Below are 26104 nucleotides of genomic sequence, written 5' to 3'. Positions count from 1 at the left end.
CAGAGGCTGTGACTATTTTCACCTTTCTTCTAGGTTGTACCAAAGCCTCAAGCTTCATCATCAGTTTTGGTTTTTCTCACAAATGATCCTTTTTTTTTTTTTCTTTGAAAGTTTAGAAAAATGTTGGATCTTCACTCTCTGTTTCTCTTGTAAAATGTGAGGTGCCATCCTCAGGCAACCATTGCTGTCACAGAATGAGGTTTTACAAACTCCAATTTTCTTTCTCAACTCTTTCTTGTAAATGAGCTGATATTTGAACAAACTGGGGGCCTCTGAAACACTGCCAGGCCCTGGGACTATGAGGTGGGCCCTAGGAGATGGTCACAGGGGCCCAGCCCGAGTTCCTGAAACTTCTCAGGCCAACAAGACCCTGGTTCATCTCGTAACACCACTGTTCCCAGCTTTTTACACATGCTCAGATTCATTTAACTGTAGAAACTTGGCCATTTTTGCTCTGAAGAGTGCTCACTTTGTAGCCAACAGGGTCCACTGTGGCTCTGTGGAAGTGTGGCAGTGTCCCTGAAGGCACATTTAACTCGTTCTCATAGAAGGAGGTGTGCCGGTGAGCTCCGAGAAGAAGAGCGTGGGGACAGGTGGGGCTGGGTCTGTAGGCAGCAGAGATAGACGCCTTTGTGCAGAGGCAAGCGTTGGCAAGACCGATAACGTCCGGGAGGGTACAGACCACAGGCGACCTCAGGACCTGGCCTTCTAGGTGAAATCTCCACCAGGTCGCCATCGGTCCGCCCAACCTCTTTTCTAACAGCACATTTTTTTTTTTTAATTGAATATAGTTGCTTTACTTCCTTCCCTGAAGTTGGGGCTTCCCTCATAGCTCAGTTGGTAAAGAATCTGTCTGCCATGCAGGAGACCCCAGTTCAATTTCTGGGTCGGGAAGATCCACTGGAGAAGGGATAGGCTCCCCACTCCAGGATTCTTGGGCTTCCCTGGTGGCTCAGCTGGTAAAGAATCTGCCCGCAATACGGGAGACCTGGGTTTGACCCCTGGGTTGGGAAGATCCCCTAGAGAAGGGAAAGGCTATCCCCACTCCAGTATTCTGGCCTGGAGAATTCCATGAACTGTATAGTCCATGGGGTCACAAAGAGTCGGACACAACTGAGCGACTTTCACTTCACTTCATAATTGCTTTACAATGTTGAGTTAGTTTCTGCTGCACAGCAAAGCGACTCAGTTACGTGTGTGTATGCGAGTCACTCCAGTCGTCTCTGACTCTTTGCAAGTCCATGGACTGCAGCCCGCCAGGCTCCTCTGTCCATGGGATTCTCCAGGCAAGAATACTGGAGTGGGTTGCCATTTATGTGTGCTTGTTAATCCCAAACTCCCTCTCCATCCCTTCCATTATTCCCTTCCTCTAACAGTTTCTGGTCATCCATTTCTAGAAAAGAAAACCTTACTGATGGCCGAAGATGAGCCTCCAGGGGCCAGTCTGAAGCCCCTGGTGTTCCGGGTGGACGAGACCACCCCTGAGGTGGTGCAGAGTGTCCTCCTGGAGCGCGGCTGGAGCAAGTTTGACCAGCAAGAGCGGAACATGGAGGACTGGAACCTCTACTGGAGGACCTCCTCTTTCCGGATGGCCGAGCACGTCAACGTCAAGCCCTGGCAGTGCCTGAACCACCACCCGGGCACCACCAGGCTCACCAGGAAGGACCTCCTGGCCAAACGCCTGAGGCACATGGAGCGGCTGTATGGCACCCCACTGTACCAGTTCCTCCCCCCAACATTCATCATGCCCAGCGACTACAGCAAGTTCGTGGCCGAGTACTTCAAGGAGAAGCAGGCGCTGGACGCCAAGCTCAGCTACTGGATTTGCAAGCCTGCAGAGCTCTCTCGAGGACGAGGAATCATCATTTTCAATGACATTAAAAACCTGATCTTTGCCAACACATGCATCATACAGAAATACATCTGCAACCCTCTACTTGTCGGGAGGTACAAGTGTGACCTCCGCGTCTACGTGTGCGTCACTGGCTTCAAGCCGTTGACCATCTACATTTATCAGGAAGGGCTGGTGCGTTTTGCCACGGAAAAGTTTGACCTCGGCAATCTCCAGAACAGCTATGCCCACTTGACCAACAGCAGCATCAACAGGTCGGGGGCCTCGTATGAGAAGATCAAAGAGGTGGTGGGCAGCGGCTGCAAGTGGACCCTCAGCCGCTTCTTCTCGTACCTGCGGAGCTGGGACGTGGACGACCTGCTGCTCTGGCAGAAAATCAACCGCGTGGTGATCCTCACCGTGCTGGCCATCGCGCCTTCCGTCCCCTTTGCGGCCAACTGCTTCGAGCTCTTCGGATTTGACATCCTCATCGACGACAACTTGAAGCCGTGGCTGATGGAGGTCAACTACAGCCCGGGCCTGTCCCTTGACTGTTCGGTGGATGTGTCCGTGAAGAGGAGACTCATCCATGACATCATCGAGCTGGTTCACTTACACAGTCTCAGAGACGAGAGGAAGGAGAGCTGCAGGGCTGCAAACGGAAGCCCCGACGTCTCCCTTGCTCGGAAAGACAGAGGTCAGGGCGGCAACCTTCCTTACGAATCCTTCTCACAACTCGGGAGCAGAAGAGCTTTCAGTAAGGACGGAACTCCTGGGAAGAAAGCGGTCACAGAGTGCCCTGAACACCAGCACACCTGCCAGCCCCGAGAAGAGCTGAGCAGGCAGAAGGAGGTACACCCGCCGACGAGGGAGCCTCCCAAAGCCAAGCCGAAGGCCAGGGCCAGGCACCCGGCCCTCAAGACGCTCATCCCCCGTGTGTCGCTCATCCAGTCCCACGGCCAGGAGAAGGGCCTCACCCTGTGTGTGCAGCCAGACAGTAGCTGGGTGCCCGGTCCCCAGGCAGGCAACTTTGTTCTCATTTTTCCTTTCAATGAAGCTACTTTCGGAGCATCTAGGGATGGACTCAATGTCAGGAGGATAATTCAAGAGCTCCAGAAACTAACGCATAAGCAGTGGTCTCAAGTGGCAGAAGAGAAAAAAAAAAAAAGAAAATAACATGACTTCTTGAAAACCAAGAATTCCTCTGCTGGGGAAGGCAAGTGGTTCCGTCCCCACCTCAGTTACTTCCCTGAGATTAGAGCTGTCGATTTGTACATAAATATAAAAACTCACAGTAGAGCATGCTCGGGTGTGGTTCCGTTCCATCACATCACAGGTCTCTTTGCTCACATCTCTCAGAAGAACCACACAACCCTTACCTGTACTTGGAAGTGCCTTATTACAGTTATACTGTGCATTTTTAACATGAAAAAAGATTGTATTTAAAAAGGTTCTTAGGTGAAACCAGTACAAGAAAGGCCAAAGGTTTGCTCTTTCTTCCTTAACAGACCAGATTTTGTTCACAATTAATCTTGTTAATGATCAAACATTCATCTAGAGTGCGTTACTGAAAGTTTCCCCGAAAACAGTCAAATGACTCTGTTCTTTATGGATCCTAGGCCCTAAATCAGACACTGTACCAAGTATCTTCCCACTGGGGACATCCATCAGCCATGCGTGGAAAGTGTCCCCTCTCTGCTGGCTTTGTCACTGTTAGATTACCCTCCAGCCCTGCAAAGTCTGAAAGTTCCAGATTAGGCAAGTTACCATTCCTGCCAGATAGGAGAGACACAGAGCTCCAGTATTTACTGTAAACGCCTTGCTGAGAAGCCAGACACGAAGATCTTGAGCTGTATGATTCTATTTACATGAAATGCCCAGAGTTGGCAAATCCGCAGAAATAGAAAGTAGGTTGGTGGTTTCCAGGAGTTGGTGGGGAACAACAGCCAAATGACAGGGTTTCCTTTTGGGACAAAAACGTCTGGAAATAGAGTGGTGAGGGCTGCACAACATGCATAAATGTTTAGGGCCAGATAAACATGCCAAGTGCCACTCACGGTAAGTTGCATCTTGTGCTTGTTTTACCACAAAAAAAAGTCAACGCAGGGAAAGAAAAGTCAAGATTGAATTATTGAGAGTTGGGATGCATAGCGCGTGATGTAAGTATCAAGAGCCAAATGCAAGGAAGTAAGGACTTGGGACTTTCCTGGCGGTCCAGCGGTTAAGACTCCACACTTGCAGTGCAGGGGACACAGATTTCGCTATCTGGTCAGGGAACTAAGATTCCACAGGCCTCACAGCTGGGCTTAAACAAAAAGGAAGTGAGTAGCATTCATTTCAAGATAATGATGACTTCCTGTCTTGGGTGCACGTGGAGGGGCTTCTGAAATGACCAATTTTATTATTTGACCTGGACGGTTCAGAGGAAAAGGCTAAAGGAAGCGAAAAAGTTACAGCAGGGTTAGTCCCAACACTGCGATGCATCTCGTGTTCATTGCCTGATCTCAGGCATCTGTACCTTTATTGCTCCACACCTTGTTCCGGAAAGATTGGAAGGAGTCAAGAAAAGTGCATCAGGGTGGTTTTGAGCTTACCTGTCAGCCAGGCTTCCCAGGTGGCGCTAGAGGTAAAGAACACCCCCCACCCCACCCCCACCAGTGCAGGAGATATGAGAGACACAGGCTCAGTCTCTGAGTCAAGAAGATCCCGTGGAGAAGGGAATGGCTACCCACTCCAGTAGTCTTGCCTAGAGAACCCCATGGACAGAGGAGCCTGGCAGGCTGCAGTCCATAGGGTCACAGAGTCAGACACGACTGAAGAGACTTAGCATTCCTCAGCCAGGTTCCTATATTTCACCTGGCAAATAAAGACAGGAGCCTTTTCCGCAAATGTCCAGGTCATCTGATGAGACCAAAGCATGTAACATCCATCTCTCAAAAACCAGAGATGAGATCTCAGTCTCCCTCAGTGTTTGAAATGCTGGCTTCTTCATTATAAGCCAGGTTTTAACGATTCTTTAGACGTGAACACGAATCTTACACAGGTGAGCAGAGCATGTTCTTAAGGAAAGATGCTCTTGTTTGTGCATTCGGAGTTTTTTGGGCTAGAATAGCCTTGGGCCATTCAAAAATCCAAAACCTGGGCTGTACGTGTCTTATAGCAAAGGGTAGGCCAATTAAACTGAAATAATAACAGACTAAGAATTTCAAAAGAGATAGGAAATGTTTTTGCTCATTTCCTAGAATTAGCATCAGGGTCACTGATGTGGGGTGGGGTGGGGGGTGGGGTATGTGGGGGTATGTGGAGGAGAGAACACAGACAGCATCTTGCTGAAGTGGAACAGCAAAGCCCCAAGTTGGGAAACCGAGGAGTTCTCTAGAAATACATGGGCCTCCACTCCCCGAGAAGGGAGGAGGCACGCATTTCCCTGTTCCTTCATGGCAGACATCTGCAAACCTTGAGCAGAGCGTGCATGTCGGGCAGGGGAGCCCCTGAAAGGTGGGAAGGAGGCAGCCCACCAAGGACCCAGGAAACCTGGGCCGGAGATGTCGGGGGCTCTTTTTGGCCTCATACCCCCAAAACAACACACCAAAGGAGCGGGCAACCCAGAGAGGGAAGTGGACACAGACTGAGGAGGCCCAGGCCTGCTCTCCAACCCGGGGACCGGTGACCAAGCAACTGCAAAAACGGTCAGTCACAGAGTCAGGGAAACAAACTGGGATCTTTGGTTCTGAAAGTCCTCCGAGGCCTGGGAGAGTCTTACAGCTGAAAGGCAAGGTTCTTCTTTCGTTTCGAAACTGGATTGGCTTGGGTTTAGAGGGAACCAGCAGAGAGGGAACAGGAAATCAGGATCAGGATCTTCTAGAAGGAATGAGGAACGAAGGGGCTTCTTCCTGTGGCACCGAGGGCACTCTGGGCTGCGTGGGATGCCCACCTGCCAGAATCCCCCGAGCAGAGCCTCTGCGGGCACTCCCGCCACCTCTGGTCCACAGGGGTCAGAGCCCTGGGCCGGTGCGCGGACAGTTAGTTGACCACTGCTGCCCTCGCAGCCACGCGGGGTCCTCTGCCCGCGTGTCTCCTCACGCCTCGCCCTCTTCCTGTTCCCAGCCACCGTCCACCTGCAGGCTGGCTGCTGACACAGCGGCCGTGGAGGCAGGGGAGGATGCTGGGCTGGGCTTCTCAGCTCCCAGCTGGGAGGACCAGCCCGGAGGTGTTAGCTGAGCCGCCCCGCCCTGCCCCCCTGCTCCTGAGATGCCGAGAAGCTGATGTCCCATCTCAGCTTGCTGCAGACTGCTGCAGGTATATGGATCTATGCATGCATGCATGCTAAGTCGCTTCAGTCACGTCCGACTCTGCAACTCTATGACCCACCGGACTCCTCTGTGCATGGAATTCTCCAGGCAAGAATACTGGAGTGGGTAGTCATTCCCTTCTCCAGGGGATCTTCCTGCCCCAGGAATGGAACCCGAGTCTCCTGCCTCGACAGGCAGAGACTGAGCCACTAGGGAAGCCCAGATTTAAAAGTACGTTCTAGATTTTGGGAATCAGAAGGAAATGGTTTTATAAGCTTGTTCTGATATGCAGCATACCAGAACGCACAGCACACACAGGCCTTCTGGGTGACCTGTCTTATTCTGACCCATGATCTCATGTGCGTGGCTGTTGGGAAGCATTCTGCCCGTTCAGCAGATTATCTGGTGTTTGAACACAGTTTATCCACAGAATTGTATGTTACTTTCTTCCCCTGATCTCCACAAACAGCTAGAAGTCCTTTAACTTGGTAGAGCGGTGTTTTGTTTTGTTTTTTTGCTTTAATGAAAATTTCCAGGATAAGCCAACTCAAAATAGTCAAAGGAATGAGTGAATCCTGGCTTTTCCCTGATGGTGGTCAGAAGGTAAAGAACCTGCCTGCAGTGCAGGAGACCTGGGTTCAATCCCTGGGTTGGGAAGATCCCCTGGGAAAAGCAACTCACTTCAGTACTCTTGCCTGGAGAATCCCATGGACAGAGGAGCCTGGTGGGCCAGTCCGTGGGGCCACAAAGAGTAGGATAAGGCTGAACAGCTAACACTTTCACTTTTTCTATTCTCGGCGTTTTAGCAGTGGGTTGGTTTGGTCTGTTACATCTGACAAATGACCTCACCTCATGGTATCTGCCTCCTGGGTGGAAAAGGCCCCATCCAGTGTGATTGCAATAGAATGCTTTGATTTTCAAATCAAAGCCAAGACCACACATTACTCTTGAGTTACTTCAAAAAGCCTCACCCAACCACTGAGGCTACTGTGGTGTGTGCACCATAGACTTTAGGACTGAAATGATCCCAGGCACTAACATGATACTTCACTTCTGTCGCATGAAGACATGGGCACATACAAACATCTCATCATAAGATTTTTCAGGAAATTATTCCTTTCTTGTATTTTGGGACTCTCTATTTTAGTATAAAAATCAGTTAAATGCCAGTTTGTGTCTTATTTTCTAGGCCGCCTACAAAACAATAAAAGGGGCAACTCTCATTGCCTTGACTGTGAGATTTTAAAATGCAGAGTTTCAGGAGGTGGCTTACCACCCACGCAGCGGCGGGCATGAGGCCAGGTCACTCAGACCCTGGGTCGGGCTCCCTGTGGGCGCTCCTGTAGTGGCGTGAACTGGTGCCCTGAGGAAAATGTTCAGGATGGTCAGGCTAAGCTGGTGTAATTCAGGAGGAGAGGACCAGGGGCCAGCTGCAGGCAGAGGCAGAGGCGCCCAGGGCCCAGGGAAGGCTGCCTGTCACATGCAGAGCTGGTTCTTGTGGTGGGCAGAGAGGAAGGGGTCTGGCCGGGGCCCTGGAGTCATTGTCTGCGAGCTTCCTGTTCTCTGGCTGGACTAGTGTTGATGCAGCCACCTTTCCGAACCAGGAGCCCAGGATCAGGCTGTCTCTTCCTTAATAATTTCTGGATGACTTGGGTAGTCCTCAAGTGTTACATGAGTTTTCATCATTTAGGGCCGCAAATATTAGTTGTTTCTTTTTTTAGTAAATAATGTACTTGGAAGGTTACACATAAGTTGGAAGGTCACAAGCAATGTTGGAAGTTCACAGGTAAGCTTGGAAGGTCAAGGTGATGTTGGAAGGTCAAGGTGATATTGGAAGGTCACAGGTAAGGCTAGTTTTGAAGGAGAAGCTACTTCCTGTCCAGGATGATGTTTCCAGCCTCATCCCTAACCTTGACCCTCCCGGAGGCATCCTTGGTCTCCTGGTGGCCATCATGGTACACAGTCTTGGTGGAGCCATCGGGGTACTCCCTCCTCTTGAACTGGGCCGTGTGGATCTCCCGCTGACCGTTGCTGAGCACGATGGTCTTGTCACCATTCCTGGTGGAGAGAACAAACTTGTCAGTGGCCAGCACTCCCCGTGGGGACCAGTGGGGCCAAGGGATGTGACCACCCAAGTCTGCACACCTCACCCCAGATCTTGGTAGACAGGGGTACAGATCCCGCCAGGGTGGGAGCAGCGCAGGCACCTGCAGAGTCAGGTTATAGACAGGAGGTGAGCAGGGCTAATGGCGGCCTGGGGAGAGCTCAGGAGAGAGGCCGGGGTCACAGGCCTGTTCGGGTGAGTTGCTTGCGGGGCACCGGAAGGTAGCTCTGCGGGAGGAAGGAGAGGCCGCAGGGCTCCACCTGGGGAGAGGGGGCCTGAGGCAGAATCACCCCGAGAGCAGGAGCCTGAGGCAGGATCACCCAGGGAGCGGGGAGCGGGGGCCTGAGGCGGGATCACCCGGGGAGCAGGGGCCTGAGGTGGAATCACCCGGGAAGGGAGGACCTGAGGCGGGATCACCCGGGTAGGGAGGACCTGAGGCGGGATCACCCGGGGAGCGGGGGCCTGAGGTGGAATCACCCGGGAAGGGAGGACCTGAGGCGGGATCACCCGGGGACCGGGGGCCTGAGGTGGAATCACCCAGGGAGCCGGGGCCTGAGGCAGAATCACCCCGGGAGCGGGGGCCTGAGGCGGAATCACCCGGGGAGCGGGGGCCTGAGGCAGAATCACCCAGGGAGCTGGGGCCTGAGGCATAATCACCCGGGGAGCGGGGGCCTGAGGTGGAATCACCCAGGAAGGGAGGACCTGAGGCGGGATCACCCGGGGACCGGGGGCCTGAGGTGGAATCACCCAGGGAGCCGGGGCCTGAGGCGGAATCACCCGGGGAGCGGGGGCCTGAGGCAGAATCACCCAGGGAGCCGGGGCCTGAGGCAGAATCACCCGGGGAGCCGGGGCCTGAGGCGGGATCACCCGGGGAGCGGGGGCCTGAGGCGGGATCACCCGGGTAGGGAGGACCTGAGGCGGGATCACCCGGGTAGGGAGGACCTGAGGCGGGATCACCCGGGGAGCGGGGGCCTGAGGCGGGATCACCCGGGGAGCGGGGGCCTGAGGCGGAATCACCCGGGTAGGGAGGACCTGAGGCGGAATCACCCGGGGAGCGGGGGCCTGAGGCGGGATCACCCGGGGAGCGGGATCCTGAGGCGGGATCACCCGGGGAGCGGGGAGCGGGGGCCTGAGGCGGAGTCACCCGGGAGCGGCAGGGACCTGGTGTGGAGTCACTTGGGCACAGTGATTCCGGCGGTGGTGCCGACACGGGTGGCTTCCATGACAGGAGAGGGAACCCGCGGAGGCAGCAGCCCGCCGCGGCCGCGGCCCCTGCGCTGTGGGGAGCGGGCGCTCGAGGGTCTGAGGGCGGCCGGGGCGGGGGGGCCGGTCTCCCTGCTCGCCCCCGTCAGGACGGCACTTCCCCGGGCGTCCTGCACAGCCGTCCCGTGAGCGCTGCTGCCGGCTCCGGCTGCTGCACACACGGCTCAGCAGGCACACACCGAATGCCGGGGATCGTTTTCATGGCTGCAATCCAGTCATGACCAATGTCAGTGGAGGAAACACTTAAAAATGAGTGTCTATGGAGTGGGAGGTGGGAGGGAGCTTCAAGAGCGGGGGCATACGTACAGCTATGGCTGACTCACCTTGAAGCATGGCAGAAACCTACACTGTCGTAAAGCAACTATCCTCCAATTTAAAAATATTTTAAAAATGAGTGTTTAGATCCATGTTGCTATGAAATCAATCAGATGAAGGTTATAAGACCAAACCTCTAGGATCAACAAAGTTTTCTGCTATACTTATACAAATACTGCAACTTTTACAAAACTTAAATTAATCCAGAGAATTGACAACTGCACAAACCACAAATTCCGGAGACTTCAGACTGACACCACCTGTCCTGGTACCAACCTTTCCACACTCACAATGGTCCCATCTGGGAATACAGTCTCCTCGCGTCCATCATTCAGACGCTGCACCGTCCCATCTGGAAACACGATTTCCTTTGAGCCGCCAGGGCAGACTTTTTCTGAAGAATACAGGTTAATTCAACAGATCTTCATAACTAGAATATTTGTTGCATTATTTAGCTGTACAAACATATTTTACAGTGATCCGCTCCAAGAGGACTAGTATTCAAGATGTTCTTGTATCCTACTCTCTCATATTTTATTTATATTTGAATATCTTGCTCCAGGCAGGCCCATCTCCCTGGTCTCATTAAAATACATAATTTATATTCTCCCAACTTCACTCAAATTATGTCCTAATTAAAATTTTTCTTTCCTTCCATATGCTCTCTGGCTCCCTAAATCCTGCCTTTCAAGACCGTCATCACTCACCCCACAGCAAGTGGACCTTTGAAGGCCTTGGACCCTCAGTATGGTAGAGTTCACTGTCACTGTTTCCTGTGGACTTGAGGGGTCATGCCAGATGGTGAATGTTCGAGGGGAGAGAGAAGATATGGGAAAGCCTCGGACTGGAATTCCAGAAGAAGAAGGAAAGAACGAGGAGGAATGCAGATATGATCAAAGATAGTGACTGAATTTCCCAGACTGGATGCAAAAATGTGGCTCCACAGATCTAGGAGGTCCGGCTTATTCCAAGCAGAATAAATGAAAAGAAATCCAAGGGGCATGTTACGGCTTGACCTGTCCCCCACCCCAGAGTTCCTGTATTGATGTCCTGGCCCCAGCACCTCAGAACATGGCCTTCCTAGGACATGCAATTAGTCAAGATGACGTCATGCTGGAGCAGGGTGAGCCCTGACCCCACAGGACTGGTCATAGGAACAGAAGTCTTCATGGTTAGAGGGGCATTGATCTTAATATATGCAGCTTATCCCCAAGAGGAACAGAAAGTATAAACAATGGATGTGTGTGTTTGCATGTATACATATATGCACACAGAGAATGATACAGCAGATGTGGCAACAGCTTAAAACTTGGTGAATCTGAGTAAGGACCATATAGGACACTTACATTAAAATAAATATGTATTTTTTAATTTAGGGCAAACAAAAAAAAGGGGGGCTGAGTAACAAGTTAAAGAGTTTGCTCTAATGGATAAATACAGAATGCAGTGCCCAACAGAGTTCACGTTCCTCTCAAGCTCACATAGAATCAGGACATTTAAATAGGAGTCAAACAGAAGAAAGGAGTCATACTCTTATGGTGGTGGTGGTTTAGTTGCTAAGTCATGTCCGATTCTTGTGACCCCATGGACTGTAGCCGGCCAGGCTCCTCGGTCCATGGGATTCTCCAGGCAAGAATACTGGAGTGGATTGCCATTTCCTTCTCCAGGGGATCTTTCTGACCCAGGAATCGAACCCAGGTCTCCTGCATTGCAGGCAGATTCTTTACCACTGAGCTACCAGGGAGGCCCTCCTATAAAGAAAATTAAATCAGCAAAGTTAAAATAGAGGGAAAAGTCTCAGACTGAGATTCATGTTCAGGATCACACACACCCAATAGAAATATTTTGTCCCACCAGGATCCTCTGTTTTACTGCCCTCAACAGAGCACGAGGTTCTCTGCCCCCAGTTGATACCCATAACCAGCTGTCCTTGACACCCCCTTCTGGGCTGATTAGCCATGTTTCCCAGAGAGAGAGACAGTGACCGCCTAAAAGTGAGAGGACTGGAGAAGGGAGCACATGCGGTGGTTTGCATGATAGCCAGCGAGCCTATACTGAGGGTGGCTTTGGTTCTGCGGGCTACAAACTCAGAGAGATGGACTCCCTGTCTTAGTGAGGGAAGGACGCCTTGGTTTGGTATCGTTTCAACATCTTTGTTTTGAAAAGCCGAGGGCAGTACTAACCCACCTCCAATTACGTGAAAGGAACAACAGGATTTGAAACACTTGACAAATAGGAAACAACTTTTTGGTTGGAAAGTATAAAGGCAAATCAGTGAACCTCTTGAATTAAACAGGTAAACTGTCACTGGCCCATTCATCAGGGACCCTGGTCCTTCAAGGCAGACACTGGTGGGTATTCACAAACTGGACCTACGGTCCCGGTGATCTCAGAGAGCGTGTTATAATTCCACCCTCTCTCAGGACAGCTGTGAAACCAGGTACAGTGGTCAGGAAGGATATTAAATGATGGCACGTGGGAAGTGTCCAACCCAGAGGGGGATCTATTTTCAAATCGGTCCCAGATCAGGAAGTGACACTTTGTGCCAAGAAGTCGAGATGGTGACCACAAGTCTGACCCTCCTTCTATGACGGCTCTGGAGACAGGCAGCCCCATAATGGGGTGGAGGCTAAACGGCTGCAGTAAAGCCATCCCAGGGACAATCTTTTGGAAATCTACAAAGCTCAGTGCAGGATCAGGACTTTGTTAGTTTCAACAGCAAGAGTAGCAACTCAAGAAGGTGGAAATGACCATTTCACACAGAGTAGCTACAGGTGGCAAGAAAGACCTTGGGGGTATAATCTGTGCACTCTCTCAAAAATCCACTCCAGAGGCAAAAGTCTTAAACTTCTGGCTGTAATGCTGATGTTGGTTGTTCAATTGCTCGGTCATGTCCCACTCTTTGTGACCCCATGGACTGCAGCACACCAGGCTTCCCTGTCCTTTATCATCTCCCTCCTGGAGCTTCCTAAAACTCATGTCCACTGAGTCCATAATGCCACTACCCCACCATAGTTTGACCTCAGGCCAATCAACAGGGAGGGAACACAGCCCCACCCATCAGCAGAAAATTGGATTAAAGATTTATTGAGCATAGCCTTACCCACCAGAGCAAGACCCAGTTCACCCCACAGCCAGTCCCTTCCATTGGGAAGCTTCCACAAGCTCTGATGCTTATCCATCATAGTGGAGACATAATGAAAACCACAATCACAGAAAACTAATCAAACTGATCACACGGACCACAGCCTTGTCTAACACAATAAAACTATGAGCCATGCCATGTAGGGCCACCCAAGATGGACAGGTCATGGAGGAGAGTTCTGACAAAGCGTGGCCCACTGGAGAAGGGAATGGCAAACCACTTCAGCATTCTTGCCTTGAGAACCCCAGAACAGTATGCAAAGGGCTTTTATTAAGTGAGTTAATTGCTGAGTCATCTGGCCGACGTCTGCCATGGAGAATTTGCTCTAAAAGTGCCCACAGCTGGTAGAGTTAACCTTTCCCCAGGCAGCACCCTGCACATCTCCTGCCCATGGCCAGCACCTCTCCCCAGAGGTGCTCATGGCATCACTCACCTGACTGCTTGTTGGGAACACGCCCGACTTCCAGAGGGTGGCGATATGCCGTGCGTGCTCTCCCAGCCCCGGCAGAGTGTGTCTGCAAGCACCAGAAACACACCTGTGTTGGGATGCTGTCCGGGGGTCACTCTGCTGCTGCTGCTGCTAAGTCACTTCAGTCGTGTCCGACTCTGTGCGACCCCATAGATGGCAGCCCACCAGGCTCCCCCGTCCCTGGGATTCTTCAGGCAAGAACACTGAAGTGGGTTTCCATTTCCTTCTCCAATGCATGAAAGTGAAAAGTGAAAGGGAAGTCGCTCAGTCGTATCCGACTCTTAGCAACCCCATGGACTGCAGCCTACCAGGCTCCTCCGTCCATGGGATTTTCCAGGCAAGAGTACTGGAGTGGGGTGCCATCGCTTTCTCCGGGGGGTCACTCTGAGCCTGGGCTTAATCTGTGAACCTAGTAGAGCGCTTCCTGCAGGGCGAGGCCTGAGCTGTGTGTGGGAAGGAAAGTAGGGCTTTGGAAGAAGAGCGGGACATCAAAGCCCCCAAAATGGAGGCAACTAGGATGCCTGGTTAGTCCTGGTGATCACTGGCTGAGAGGTAGCCCTCAGCCTTTCACCCGGATGGGCTCTGGAACCTGGAACCTGCCAAGCTAAGCACCCTTGGGGGGATCTGTAGCTATCTAGACCCCCCTATTTCATGACAAGCACAGTGAGTGTGAGCTGTGATCCCTGCCACCGAGAGCCTCACCGCCCAGTTCTGGATAACACACGAGCTCGTCTATGGTCATCTGTCCACACATCTGCCTTTTTACAGGTCCCGTGACTGTGAGTTTCTGAGTTATGATGACTCCTTTGATTTACGATCAAGTGGAGAAGGACCAGGTGGGAACGTGCAAGAGAGGAGGGGGAGATGCTTGCTGTTGGGGGAGGTCCCTGGGCTAAGCTGGGTGAGCCTGGACCATGCAGCAGGGAGGGTGGGTTAAAGAAAGGAAGGCTACAGACACAAAATCTGCTTAATGGGTGGATTTGTTTTCAAAGTGAGAACTTGCGAGGAAGAAATCTCAGTCTACTCCGAGCTCTGAGGGTCTGGCCCAGTCAGTTGGTGCCGGCCATCCTGAGCGTCTTTGCTCATCAGGAATAGAGGCTGAGAGAATGAACACGTGAAGAGAACTGTTTAAGTAAAGTTGAATTATTTGGAAAACTGTGCTCCCGAGGTTCAAGGGACTGCAGTACTTTCTTGTTTTGAAGTGAGTCTTCTCACATGGATCGTTTGTCCCAAAGTGAGTGGAAGCAGAGAGAAGGCTAATTTGTCCAGCATCTCCCTCCCAGGACACCCGGGTCCTGTCCTGCCCAGCAGCTTGTCTTCACCATCTACACCGAGCATCTGCACCCATCCTTGGTCTCTGCGTTTCCGCATCCTGAGTCTGGCTAAGAAACAACTCTCTGTTGCCCCAACATCAGGGAAACTCCAGGTTCAAAGTGTGAAGGGCTGGGTAGGTTACAAGATCAACACCACATAGCTGTGACATATTGGGAGGCCACCTTCCAAACAGGTTCTTCCAGACTCTCCTGTTTGCATTAGTTTGCAAAAAAAAAAAAAAGTACGTGGGTTAGCTCAGGTCACTGAGAGCTCGTATGGCAGTGAAATAGTTCAGACTCCAACATTCACCCTCAGAAAGGGTCAGAGGCTTTAGCTGGAGTGAAAACACAGAGCCTCCAGCTGACCTCTCTAATTAAAACCAGTAAAACCAAGGGGAAACGGCAGAGGGGAGCTCTGCAGCCCTTCAGGACTCCCAGGGCCCTAGCGCTACCTCTTAATCCCTAAGCCTGGTTTAAAAAAAAAAAGCAAGTTGCATATTTAAAGAAGGCTTAAGAAATGTGTCAAACACAGTTTGGTGATGTTTCAGTGCTAGAAGACAGTTATCAGGCTACCACTCTCAGAACCAAGTTAAATCCCAAATTATCTGGACAATCGCCTTTCTGGAGAAGTTCCTGTAAAAACTCCAGATTCTGCTGAATCTCTTCCCCCAAATACGATAACTTAACACAACCCAGACATCAGTGCGTCCCCTGAGCCTTGGTCAACGTGACCCCTGCTCCCTCCAAACACGTCCCGTGCCTCTACCGGTCATACCCAGAGTTCTCAGCTGTCAGTGCCTGAGTGCTCGACATGCACCACGCGGCACCGGCCTGCTGTGACCTTAGTCTGCGTAATACCCTGCAGCGGATTCTCCCGGCCTGGGCACAGCTGACAACTTGGGCCAGATCATCCTTTGTCGTGTGTGTAGGAATGGAGGAGGCACCCTATATATGCTGTAGGACGCTGACCGTGCCCGTGGCCTCCACCCTCTGGATGCCAACAGCCCCCCACCGCTCCAGTCATGATAGCCAAGAGTGACCCCCAGCATTGTAAATGCTCCTGGGGGCCAGTTGAGAACTGCTGATCTGTTAAACATGTGCGCCCTGATTTTCAGTTGTGGAAACTGAGGGCTCAGGAGATCAGTTCATTTCCCATGTTCACGATCATGGTCACCAAGAGTGATTCTGTCCCAGGCCCCTGTGGCTCCAAGGCCCGGACTTCCTGCTTCACCCAGCACCCAGCACCCAAAGACCAGCACTGAGCACCTAGGACCCAGCACCCAAAGTCCAGCACCAAGCACCTGGCACTCAACACCCAGTGCCTAGCACCTAGAGACCAGCACCCAGTGCCCAGCACCTAGCACCCAGCTATGGGGAGACTGGCTCCTTCTCCTACCAGACAGTGCAAAAGCCATTCAACTGAAGAAAAGAGAAACCATCTCCTTCCCTTTGACCTCCAGCTTATACTAGGACTGAGTCCCTGGCTCTCTGCCTGAGTCTGCTGCAGTACTAATGCCGATTCTATAATTAAGGCACTTCTGTCAGGTGTTTACTACTGAGTAGGAGCACAGGCCATGCCCTATGTCACTCGCTCTCATCACCATCCATCCAGTGAAGCTCATGGATGAGGCTTAGAGGGCTGACCAGTCCCTGAATGACTGAGTGAGAACTCACGGCCGGGACAGGGCTGGCGGCTACTCCCTCTCTGGTGTGGAATCCTGAGTTTCCCATTGACTTGAGCATCTCACCAGCCCAAGAGCACCCAGTAGGCAGAAGAGTCCCCCCAATGAAAGCCAGGCACCTGCCCACTTTCTAGCTTCATCCTTGAGCCCCCGAGGAAGAGGGTGACAATGAACAGAAACTTTCCTAATAACTGGGTGGGGTTTGATATTTTTTAAGACCAGTGTGTAGCTGTACACACCAGTCTGGTGTCTGGTGGGCTCTCCGTCACGTCCCAGTTAGAACATCGTGGGGTGGTGTCTGGAGCTGCAGCTGTGGCCATACTCTTCCACCTGCTTCCTGAGAGCCCTGCCCCCCAACAACACCCACCCCCGCCCTTTCCGTGGACGTGACCTTCAGGAACTGAGACTCTTTGCAAGGGTTGAAATGTGGAGCAAGGAGACACTCCAGGCAATATGAGACAAATTACGTGTAAACCTGTTTTGCTCTGGGAGGTGCGTGGCTTTGTTTACTGGAAGCAGACTGTCAGCACTGGAGCTGGGTCTGGGAAGACGGATGGCACCACCACAACGTACCTCGTCCTTGGGGTGCTGGACCTCCCCCTCCTCCTCCTGTCTCATCTTGGTGTCCTCATGCTGGGACGCATTTGGGAGCAACTCTGGTTCTACAGGAAGATTCTGTGGAAAGAGCATCACATTGTCTGAGGAGACTGTGGTTAGGACGCCTGCCACCGCACCTCACTGGGCCAGCCCCGTGGCCCATCCAGGGCCATGTTCTGGGCTTCTGTGAAGGCGCATGTCCCCAGCGTCCCTGTTCATCTGATCTGGGCCAAGATGGCCAAGTGGCAGCACAGCAGGTAATGGAAACCTCCTGATCAAGACGTCGCCCCCATCGTCGCCCCCCCATCGTCGCCCCCCCATCGTCGCCCCCCCATCGTCGCCCCCCCATCGTTGCCCCCATCGTCGCCCCATCGTCACCCCATCGTCGCCCCCCCATCGTCGACCCCATCGTCGCCCCCATCGTCCCCCCCCATCGTCGCCCCATCGTCCCCCCCCATCGTCGCCCCATCGTCGCCCCCCAATCGTCGCCCCCCCATCGTCGCCCCATCGTCGCCCCCCCATCGTCGCCCCCCCATCGTCGCCCCCCAATCGTCACCCCATCGTCGCCCCATCGTCGCCCCCCCATCGTCGCCCCCCCATCGTCGCCCCCGCATCGTCGCCCCCCCATCGTCGCCCCCATCGTCGCCCCCATCGTCGCCCCATCGTCGCCCCCCCATCGTCGCCCCCCCATTGTCGCCCCATCGTCGCCCCATCGTCGCCCCACCCATCGTCGCCCCCCCATTGTCGCCCCATCGTCGCCCCATCATCGTCGCCCCCATCGTCGCCCCATCGTCGCCCCCCCATCGTCGCCCCCATCGTCGCCCCCATCGTCGCCCCCATCGTCGCCCCCCCATCGTCACCCCCCCATCGTCGCCCCCATCGTCGCCCCCATCGTCGCCCCCATCGTCGCCCCATCGTCGCCCCCCCATCGTCGCCCCCATCGTCGCCCCCATCGTCGCCCCCATCGTCGCCCCCATCGTCGCCCCCCCATCGTCACCCCCCCATCGTCGCCCCCATCGTCGCCCCACACAGGGCTGGCGGGGTTCCTTCTGAGGCATTGAGGTGAGCCCGTGAGTGAGGGTCCAAAGTCATGTAAAAGCCAGAGGAAAATGTCAACTCTTAGCGCCTTACTTATGACGTCAGAAAGGGCAGAACAGAATGTGGGCTGTTCTTGGGAGAAGGGAAGGGAAGCTATCTCTCACAGCTCCCTACTTCTACACCATATTGCTGTTGCCGTGCTCCCCAGGTGGCTCAGATGGTAAAGAATCTGCCTGCAATACAGGAGGCATGGGTTCAATCCCTGGATTGGGAAGATTCCCCTGGAGGAGGAAATGGCAACCCACTCCAGTATTCTTGCCTGGAGAATTCCATGGAGAGGAGCCTGGGGGGCTAGAGTCCAGAGGGTCACAAAGCGTCAGACACAACATAGAGACTAAACAACAACAACTTTTACACCATAAATACGTTCAAGCCCAGATTTCCTTCCATGAAGAAAATTATAAATTCTTAAAGAGATGGGATTACCAGACCACCTGACCTGCCTCCTGAGAAATCTGTACGCTGGTCAAGAAGCAACAGTTAGAACTGGACATGGAACGACAGACTGGTTCCAAATCAGGAAAGGAGCACGTCAAGGCTGTATATTGTCACCCTGCTTATTTAACTCATATGCAGAGTACATCATGAGAAATGCCTGGCTGGATGAAGCGCAAGCTGGAATCAAGATTGGCGGGAGAAATATCAATAACCTCAGATATGGAGATGACACCACCCTATGGCAGAAAGTGAAGAGGAGCTAAAAAGCCTCTTGATGAAAGTGAAAGAGGAGAGTGAAAAAGTTGGCTTAAAGCTCAACATTCAGAAAACTAAGATCATGGCATCTGGTCCATCACTTCATGGGAAATAGGTGGGGAAACAGTGGCTGACTTTATTTTGGGGGGGCTCCAAAATCACTACAGATGGTGACTGCAGCCATTAAATTAAAAGACGCCTGATCCTTGGAAGAAAAGTTATGACCAAAAGTTATGACCTAGACAGCATATTAAAAAGCAGATATATTACTTTACCAACAAAAGTCCATCTAGTCAAAGATATGGTTTTTTCCAGTAGTTATGTATGGATGTAGAATTGGGCTATAAAGAAAGCTGAGTGCCAAATAATTGATGGTTTTGAACCGTGGTGTTGGAGAAGACTCTTGAGAGTCCCTTGGACTGCAAGGAGATCCAACCAATCCATCCTAAAGAAAATCAATCCTGAATATTAATTGGAAGGACTGATGCTGAAGCTGAAACTCCAATACTTTGGCCACCTGATGTGAAGAGCCGACTCACTGGAAAAGACCCTGATCTGGGAAAGACTGAAGGCGGGAGGAGAAGGGGACAGAGGATGAGATGGTTGGATGGCATCACCGACTCAATGGACATGAGTTTGAGTAAACTCTGGGAGATGGTGATAGACAGGGAAGCCTGGAGTGCTGTAGTCCATGGGGTCACAAAGAATTGAACACTACTGAGCAACTGAACTGAACTGAATAATACTACTGATTCTTGTTTTAAATACAGTGTATAATAAGCAGATTGCTAGCTAGCAGTTGGAGGTAATTATGCTATATTTGCCTTTGATTTTACTATTAATAGTTTTGGTTAAAAATTATAAGTAAAACTGTTATAAAACTTCAATTTGAGAACTCAAGTGATGGAAAAGTATCGCTCTTATTTTGACAACGTGCTAAATGCCTCCAAGCGAAAGCAAGGAAAAATGTTTCGACATACAGGCAAGGCTGCAGCCCCTCAGCAGGTAAGGGGGGCGGTATTTGGAATCACCATGGTTTTCTGTTCTCCCCATGAAGACAGAGGGGGCATCCCTCTCAGTGCTGGGGGCTGCACCCCCTCAACACACCCACCTGCGGCTCCTCGGAGATGCTCGGGGAGGAACACGTGGGCTCGTCCGTTGGTACCCGGGCGGGGAGCCTGCCTGCATCGCTCCCGGAGGGCGAGGAGCGTGTGTCTGCGGAGCAAGCACGTGAGGCTGAGAGAACAGTGCACACGCGTCTCGAAACCACGTTATCTGGTTTCCAAGTCCCACGTGAACTGACATGAACACACTCTGTTTCCTTCACGAGATCAATACGAAACAGAGGGTCAGTCATACAGACACAGGGTCAACTGATCACGCGGGAAACGTGAGCTATTTACAGAGCACGCCTGCTAAGTCGCTTCAGTCGCGGCCGGCTCTGCGAGCCCATGGACTGCTGCCCACCAGGCTCCTCTGTCCGTGGGATCCTCCAGGCAAGAATACTGGAGTGCGTTATCATCTCCTCCTCCAGGGGATCTTCTCGACCCGGGGAAGGAACCCGTGTCTCTTACCTCTCCTGCACTGACAGGCAGATTCTTTATCACTAGCACCACCCGGGAAGCCCATTTAAAGAATATAGTCACCCTTTTTCACGTACTAAGATGGTTCGGGGGGTGGAATTCAAAGGCCTGTTCTCTGCCTTGGAGCTGCGAATGAGCCAGCAGGCAGATGGGTGTGAGGAGAGGAAAACCTGACCCCACGGTGGCAGGTCTGCTGGGCAGAAGGGGTCTGGGAGTGAGCGCCACCTCAGTCCCAGGAGTCGGGGAGCGTGTCTCCAAGGAGGCACCGCTTGTCGGGGAGACAGGGCTGGAGGTTGAGCTTGGCTGGGCGGGGGCTATCCCACTCGGCATAGGAGCAGAAAGCTCCAGCAGGTAAACTGGGGTTGGGGGAGCAGGGTCGGGCCTGGCCCACAGGGTCCTCTGGGGGGCCAGGGGCCGCCGGCATTGACCCTCGAGGGGGTGAAGAGCCAGCCTGGGCTGTGGGGAGACCCCGGGGCGGACCCAGAGGACCGGCGGCGGGGAGGGGCGGGGGGGAGGGGCGGGGGAGGGGTGGGGGCCCGTCGGGCAGGCAAACCAGTCCGCATCCACTCAGGCCGAGGGTGGGCTCTGAGATGGCAAGGCCGGGGGTCCTGCCAGGAGAACTGGGATGGGGGACAGGCAGCTAAGGGCAAGGTCTCCGGAGGCCACGTGATCCTGATCGTCCTGCTGAGTTCACGGGGGCCTCGGGCACCCGCAGCTCATGCTCGGCACAAAGGTGCCAACCTGCAAGGCCCCGGCTGGCGTGAGGCAGGGTTTAGGGTGGCAGGTCCGCACGCGGGTCTGAAGTGAAATTGGGAAGGGCTCCCTCCCTGACACGTCCGGAGCTCAGGGCTCTCTGGTCCTGCTGCCAGGACCCCGGAGGGGATGGTCCCATCTGGGTGGTGGACCACCTGCCCCCAGGACCAGCTCTGGGTGTGCGGGGAGAAGGGGGATGTGCGGGGCAGACTGGCAGAAGGAGACCCAAAGGAACTGGAGAAAGAGGGTCAGAGCAGGGTGGACGACCTGCTGAGAACCACAGGCGCTCGCCAAGGGAACACCTTCAGGATAATAAACACTAACAGGATAGTAAAAGCCAACGTCTGGGAGTAAACAGCAAACACGGAAGAAAAGCCGGCTCGAGGAGGCTCACCCGGGTTGTCCTGGGCTTGGTGGTCCTGGGGCGCGACCGCAAGAGCAGCTGGCGCTAGGGACCTCCTGCCGCTCCATTTCTGCAGACATCGGGGCGATTGTTGGAGCACCTAGGGGAAAGGACGGGCACAGAGCCCGCAGGCCCGCTCAGCTGCGCACCTCAGGGCCAGAAACGACGCCACAGAAAACCTCTTCCGCTGTCAGTGTTTTCAAACCACCCGAGGGCTCCACCAGCAGCCCTGAGCCCAGCGCTGCAAGGACCTTTGTTTTTGGTTTTGGTCATATTTTTGTTGTTGCCGCTGTTGTTCTTGAAGCAGAGTTGATTTGCAGTATTGTGTTAATTTCAGGTGCACAGCAAAGTGATGCAGTTAAATATGTATATTCTTTTCCAGCCTCTTTTCGCTTATAGGTTATTACAAATTATTGAGCAGAGTTCCCTAGGCTGCACAGCAGGTCCTTGTATCTGTTTTATCTGCAGCAGTGTGTACGTGTTAATCCTGGTTTATCCCTCTGTGCCCCGTTTCCTCTTCGGTAAGCATAGGTTTGTTTTCTGGGTCTGTGGGTCTATTTCCATTTTGAGGGTAAGCTCATTTATATCATACTTTAGATTCTGCATGTGAGTGATGTCGCATGGGCTTGTCTTTCTGCGTCTGGTTTTGCTCAGTACGGTACTCTCGGGTTACATCCATGCTGCTGCACATGGCCTTGCTTCACTTGTTGCCTGGCTGAGCAGCGCTCCGTTGTATATCTGTGCCACAGCTTTATCCTTCCTCTGTTGACGGACCCTTAGCTAGCGTCCGTGTCCTGGCTGTTGTAAACAGTGCTGCTATGAATGCTGAGGTGCGAGTACCCTTTCAAATTATGACTTTCTGTGGCTGTGTGCCCAGGAGTGGGAGTGCTGAGTCACGTGATGGCTCTATTTCCAGGGGCTGTTTTTTTAAATGTATTCTATCGAGGTGTAGTTGATTCGTAATGTTTCTCAAGGTCTGCCATACAGTCAGTTCAGCTCAGTCGTGTCCGACTCTTTGCAGCCCCAAGGACTGCAGCCCTCCAGGCCTCCCTGTCCATCACCAACTCCCGGAGTTTACTCAAACTCATGTCCCTTGAGTCAATTATTCAAGGGGCTGTTTCTAGGTGCAGGAATATACAGAGCACAATAGAGAAAATGATAATCAACTCCATTCATTTACTTTTTTCGCATTAAAGTCAAATAATATTAATACATGAAAATATAATTATTCTTAATAAATTTAAACTATTTAGAATGATAAATTGAGTCTCCTTTTTAGACACAGTGGAATTTCATCTAAATCTAGGCTCTCAGTGTACAAATTAGCGCTGCTCCCCAGTGTTACCTTTCCAGCCTCAGACAGGGCTGGCTTTTCTTCAGAGGCTTGTTCCCTCCCAGGAGGCTTTGCATGTCTGTCTTGAAGACTTCTGGAAAGAGCTTTATCTCCATCTTCACATGGTATCAGTTTCCCCGAGTCAGTTTTCTCTGTCTCTCTGTTTATTGGCTGAAAACAAACGTGGGAGTACTTTTGCATTAATGACGATCATTATCCAAAAATATCAGCAAATACCTCATCTTGGCCATCACAGAAGCTAGGTTGTTATAGCCCTGTTTTCACATGCTGCAAAGCAGAATTCTTGGTGTATCTCATCTCCCATGCGATAGCCCATGTTCACATGGAGTCAAGGAAAGTTAGCATTGATTGTCTAAAAGAGGTTTGCTATCACGGCAAAACAAATTGCTCAAAACTGAATTTTAAAACATACAACATAAATTTTTTCTACCCTTTGCATTATTCAAAAATTGATAACTTTCAGGTGTGAGCACACCAATTCACTTGCATGTGCATTGATTAAGGAATTATGTTGCACGCTCCTAATTAATTCAGTTCAACACAGAACATAAGAGAAAGCTTCATCCCAAAGCAAACCAGTGACTCCACACAGCGCTGGAACTTCGGACACTCCCCACCCCAACAACCCGAAAAAGATAGCTTTCCTACTTTTAATAAACACCTGGATTAGGAGATCCCAGACCTTCCTTCAAGGAATAAAATATTTTCTGCTCAGTAGAGGTATTGGGGCAGGAGGGCAGGACATGAGGTCATCCCCAGCAGTCCGGGGGCTTTTCAGCCCAGGTCACCCATTACCAGACGCTGGCCTCCAGGTGTGAAGACACCTCAGAGCTGAAGTAGCAAATATGCTGCTAGTAAGACGGACTAAAGAGGGGCTGCCCTTAGCCAGGAAAATGCCGCCAGGATCAAATAACACCCTGCAGGAGGCCCCCAGAAAGCAGCGTGGACTGTGCGTGGAGAGAGGCCGGGGCACGAGCCGCGAGGAGACGCGATGGCTGCAGGTCCGCACGAGGACGAGCCAGACAGCGTCGCGGCTGTGGTCACCTGGGCCCCGGCCCGAGGCTGGGCTGACGGAAGGGAAGCACAGACCCAGGTGTACGGCTCTCCCGACACGAGGACGAGCCAGACAGCGTCGCGGCTGTGGTCACCTGGGCCCCGGCCCGAGGCTGGGCTAACAGAAGGGAAGCACAGACCCAGGTGTACGGCTCTCCCGACACGAGGACGAGCCAGACAGCGTCGCGGCTGTGGTCACCTGGGCCCCGGCCCGAGGCTGGGCTGACGGAAGGGAAGCACAGACCCAGGTGTACGGCTCTCCCGACACGAGGACGAGCCAGACAGCATCGCGGCTGCGGTCACCTGGGCCCCGGCCCGAGGCTGGGCTGACTGAAGTGAAGCACAGACCCAGGTGTACGGCTCTCCCGCACGTGCCCAGCTCCCTGCCAGGCCCTCTGCCCTCGGGGCCCCAGGGAGCCTTCAGAAAGGGAGGGGAACCCCTGCCTTTACCAAGAGGGATTCCCTCCAGGGAAGCAGGGTGTCCCTGGGATGCGGCGGGGACACGTGGGCCTGGGTTCCCAGCCTTCGCATCCTTTCACAGACGACACACCCGAGAGTCAGCTGGTGGAAGTTACCTTTCCTGATGGCAGTCCCAGGAGCGCTGCCCTGTGACTTCGGCCAGCGTGCTTCGGCATTATCCCTGTATCAGCTGGCAGAGGGGACGTTTTCCCAAAAGTAGACTCTGACACCTAAGACAATTTATCACACAGAAAATTCAGGAAGCAAGGTCACATCTCCTGAGGTACAGTAACTGAGAGAAATGCACATTTAATCCATTCAACAGTAACTACAGGGGGAAAACAGGGATGCCAGGTGGGGGACCGGGGTGGGATCCTCCATCAGGGTGTTGCCGGCTCTCCAGGAACACCCGCCGCGCCCCAGACAAGGCGCCCTGTGTGCTTTGTGGTGCTCTGTGTCATGGCTCACTGTTTGAAAATATCCCGAGATCCCCAAGGCAACGAAACCAACGCCTGATCTGTTTCCTTGCGCAGTGTGTCTTCAGCTGAGAAAGGATTCAAGAAGGAAGAAAACGCGCCCCCGTTTCTAGCATCACTCACAATTTATCTAAGATCTGAATTGGGAGACCCGCAGCCTCCCAGCTCTGAAGCAAGCGGCCGGATCCCTCAGGTGGGAGGAAATATTCTAGTTACTCACCACTCAGCCCAGAGGGCAGGGAAGGGGCGGGGGGGGGGGGGCGGGGGGGAAGCTGGTCCAGCGTGCTCATGGGTGGTCACTGACCTTGAGGTCGTTGGCCTTCTGATCTTCTGCCCCTGAGTCGTGTCTGCACACAGATACGCCTGTGTGCACCTAAGTGTGCAATTCACATGTGTGTCTGTTCCCTTCAGGTCAGGTGTGTGCTCTGCAGGGCAGGCCCGGTCCCTCTAAGCAGCCCCGTGACCCTGTGACAGGGACTGTGCACAGAGCTAAGGGATGTTTGGAAGCCCGCCAAGCACAGGAGCTCAAAATGAGCGAGAGAGAGAGAGAGAGGAAGAGGGAGGCCCATCCGTCGTATCACAGACACCCCAAGTCCTTGGGCTTCCCTGGGGGCTCAGCTGGTAAAGAATCTGCCTGCAATGAGGGAGACCTGGGTTCGATTCCTGGGTTGGGAAGATCCCCTGGAGAAGGGAAAGGCTACCCACTCCAGTGTTCTGGCCTGGAGAATCCAATGGACTGTACAGTCCCTGGGGTCACACAGAGTCGGACACGACTGAGTGGCTTTCATTTTTCAGTTTCAAGTCCTTGAACTACAGACTCAGAAGCCCACACAGTGAGTGTAGACAAGAAGTGTTAGCGCTTCCCTTAATCTGCTGGAGGAAACCCCCAGTTACATTTCGAGGGTGTTTACGTGATTTCTTGCTGACTCCTCCACACACAGCTCGAATGGCCCAGTTCTTTAGATGCATATCAGGAAACACGCCAACCCAGCAACACAGTCCCAGCCACCCCACCATCTCTGCGGCCTACGCTCAGGACGGCCACCCACGCGCGGAAGCGGGCACTGTGTGCAGGGAAGCAGGATGAGCTCTTTCCCATCGCTCAGGACGGCCACCCACGCGCGGAAGCGGGCGCTGTGTACAAGGAAGCAGGGCGAGCTCTTTCCCATCTCTCCATTAAGTGACCCCAGTGTGTGGACAGAGCCCTGGGGCCCATAGGCT

At 53.0% G+C, this 26104-nt stretch overlaps 2 protein-coding genes across 2 annotated transcripts; both read left to right on the top strand.

The window, feature by feature from the left end:
• Positions 1-1414: 1414 nt before the first annotated feature.
• TTLL2 (tubulin tyrosine ligase like 2) lies at positions 1415-3007 on the top strand. The gene has a single exon (XM_068984980.1). The coding sequence runs from the start codon at positions 1415-1417 to the stop codon at positions 3005-3007; it is 1593 nt and encodes a 530-aa protein (XP_068841081.1).
• A 6814-nt stretch (positions 3008-9821) lies between these two features.
• On the top strand, positions 9822-18064 carry LOC138089604 (uncharacterized). Its single transcript, XM_068984979.1, has 3 exons — positions 9822-9842; positions 10838-10928; positions 17292-18064. The coding sequence occupies exons 1-3, from the start codon at positions 9822-9824 to the stop codon at positions 18062-18064; spliced, it is 885 nt and encodes a 294-aa protein (XP_068841080.1).
• Positions 18065-26104: the final 8040 nt, after the last annotated feature.

Source organism: Capricornis sumatraensis, chromosome 13, assembly GCF_032405125.1.
Source record: "Capricornis sumatraensis isolate serow.1 chromosome 13, serow.2, whole genome shotgun sequence".
Taxonomy (NCBI): domain Eukaryota; kingdom Metazoa; phylum Chordata; class Mammalia; order Artiodactyla; family Bovidae; genus Capricornis; species Capricornis sumatraensis.
The sequence above is the reverse complement of the archived record's forward strand: the minus strand, read 5'-3'. Positions and strand labels throughout refer to the sequence as shown.

What these genes read in the sequence shown, in the direction of transcription:
- LOC138089604 (XM_068984979.1), top strand. Translation starts at nt 9,822, where the DNA reads ATGGCAGAAACCTACACTGTC. An exon ending in TGGCAGAAACCTACACTGTC is followed by an intron (nt 9,843 to 10,837) that starts GTAAAGCAACTA and finishes CCCCCACCCCAG; the next exon opens with AGTTCCTGTATTGATGTCCT. An exon ending in TGACGTCATGCTGGAGCAGG is followed by an intron (nt 10,929 to 17,291) that starts GTGAGCCCTGAC and finishes CTCCTGATCAAG; the next exon opens with ACGTCGCCCCCATCGTCGCC.
- TTLL2 (XM_068984980.1), top strand. Translation starts at nt 1,415, where the DNA reads ATGGCCGAAGATGAGCCTCCAGGGGCCAGTCTGAAGCCCCTGGTGTTC.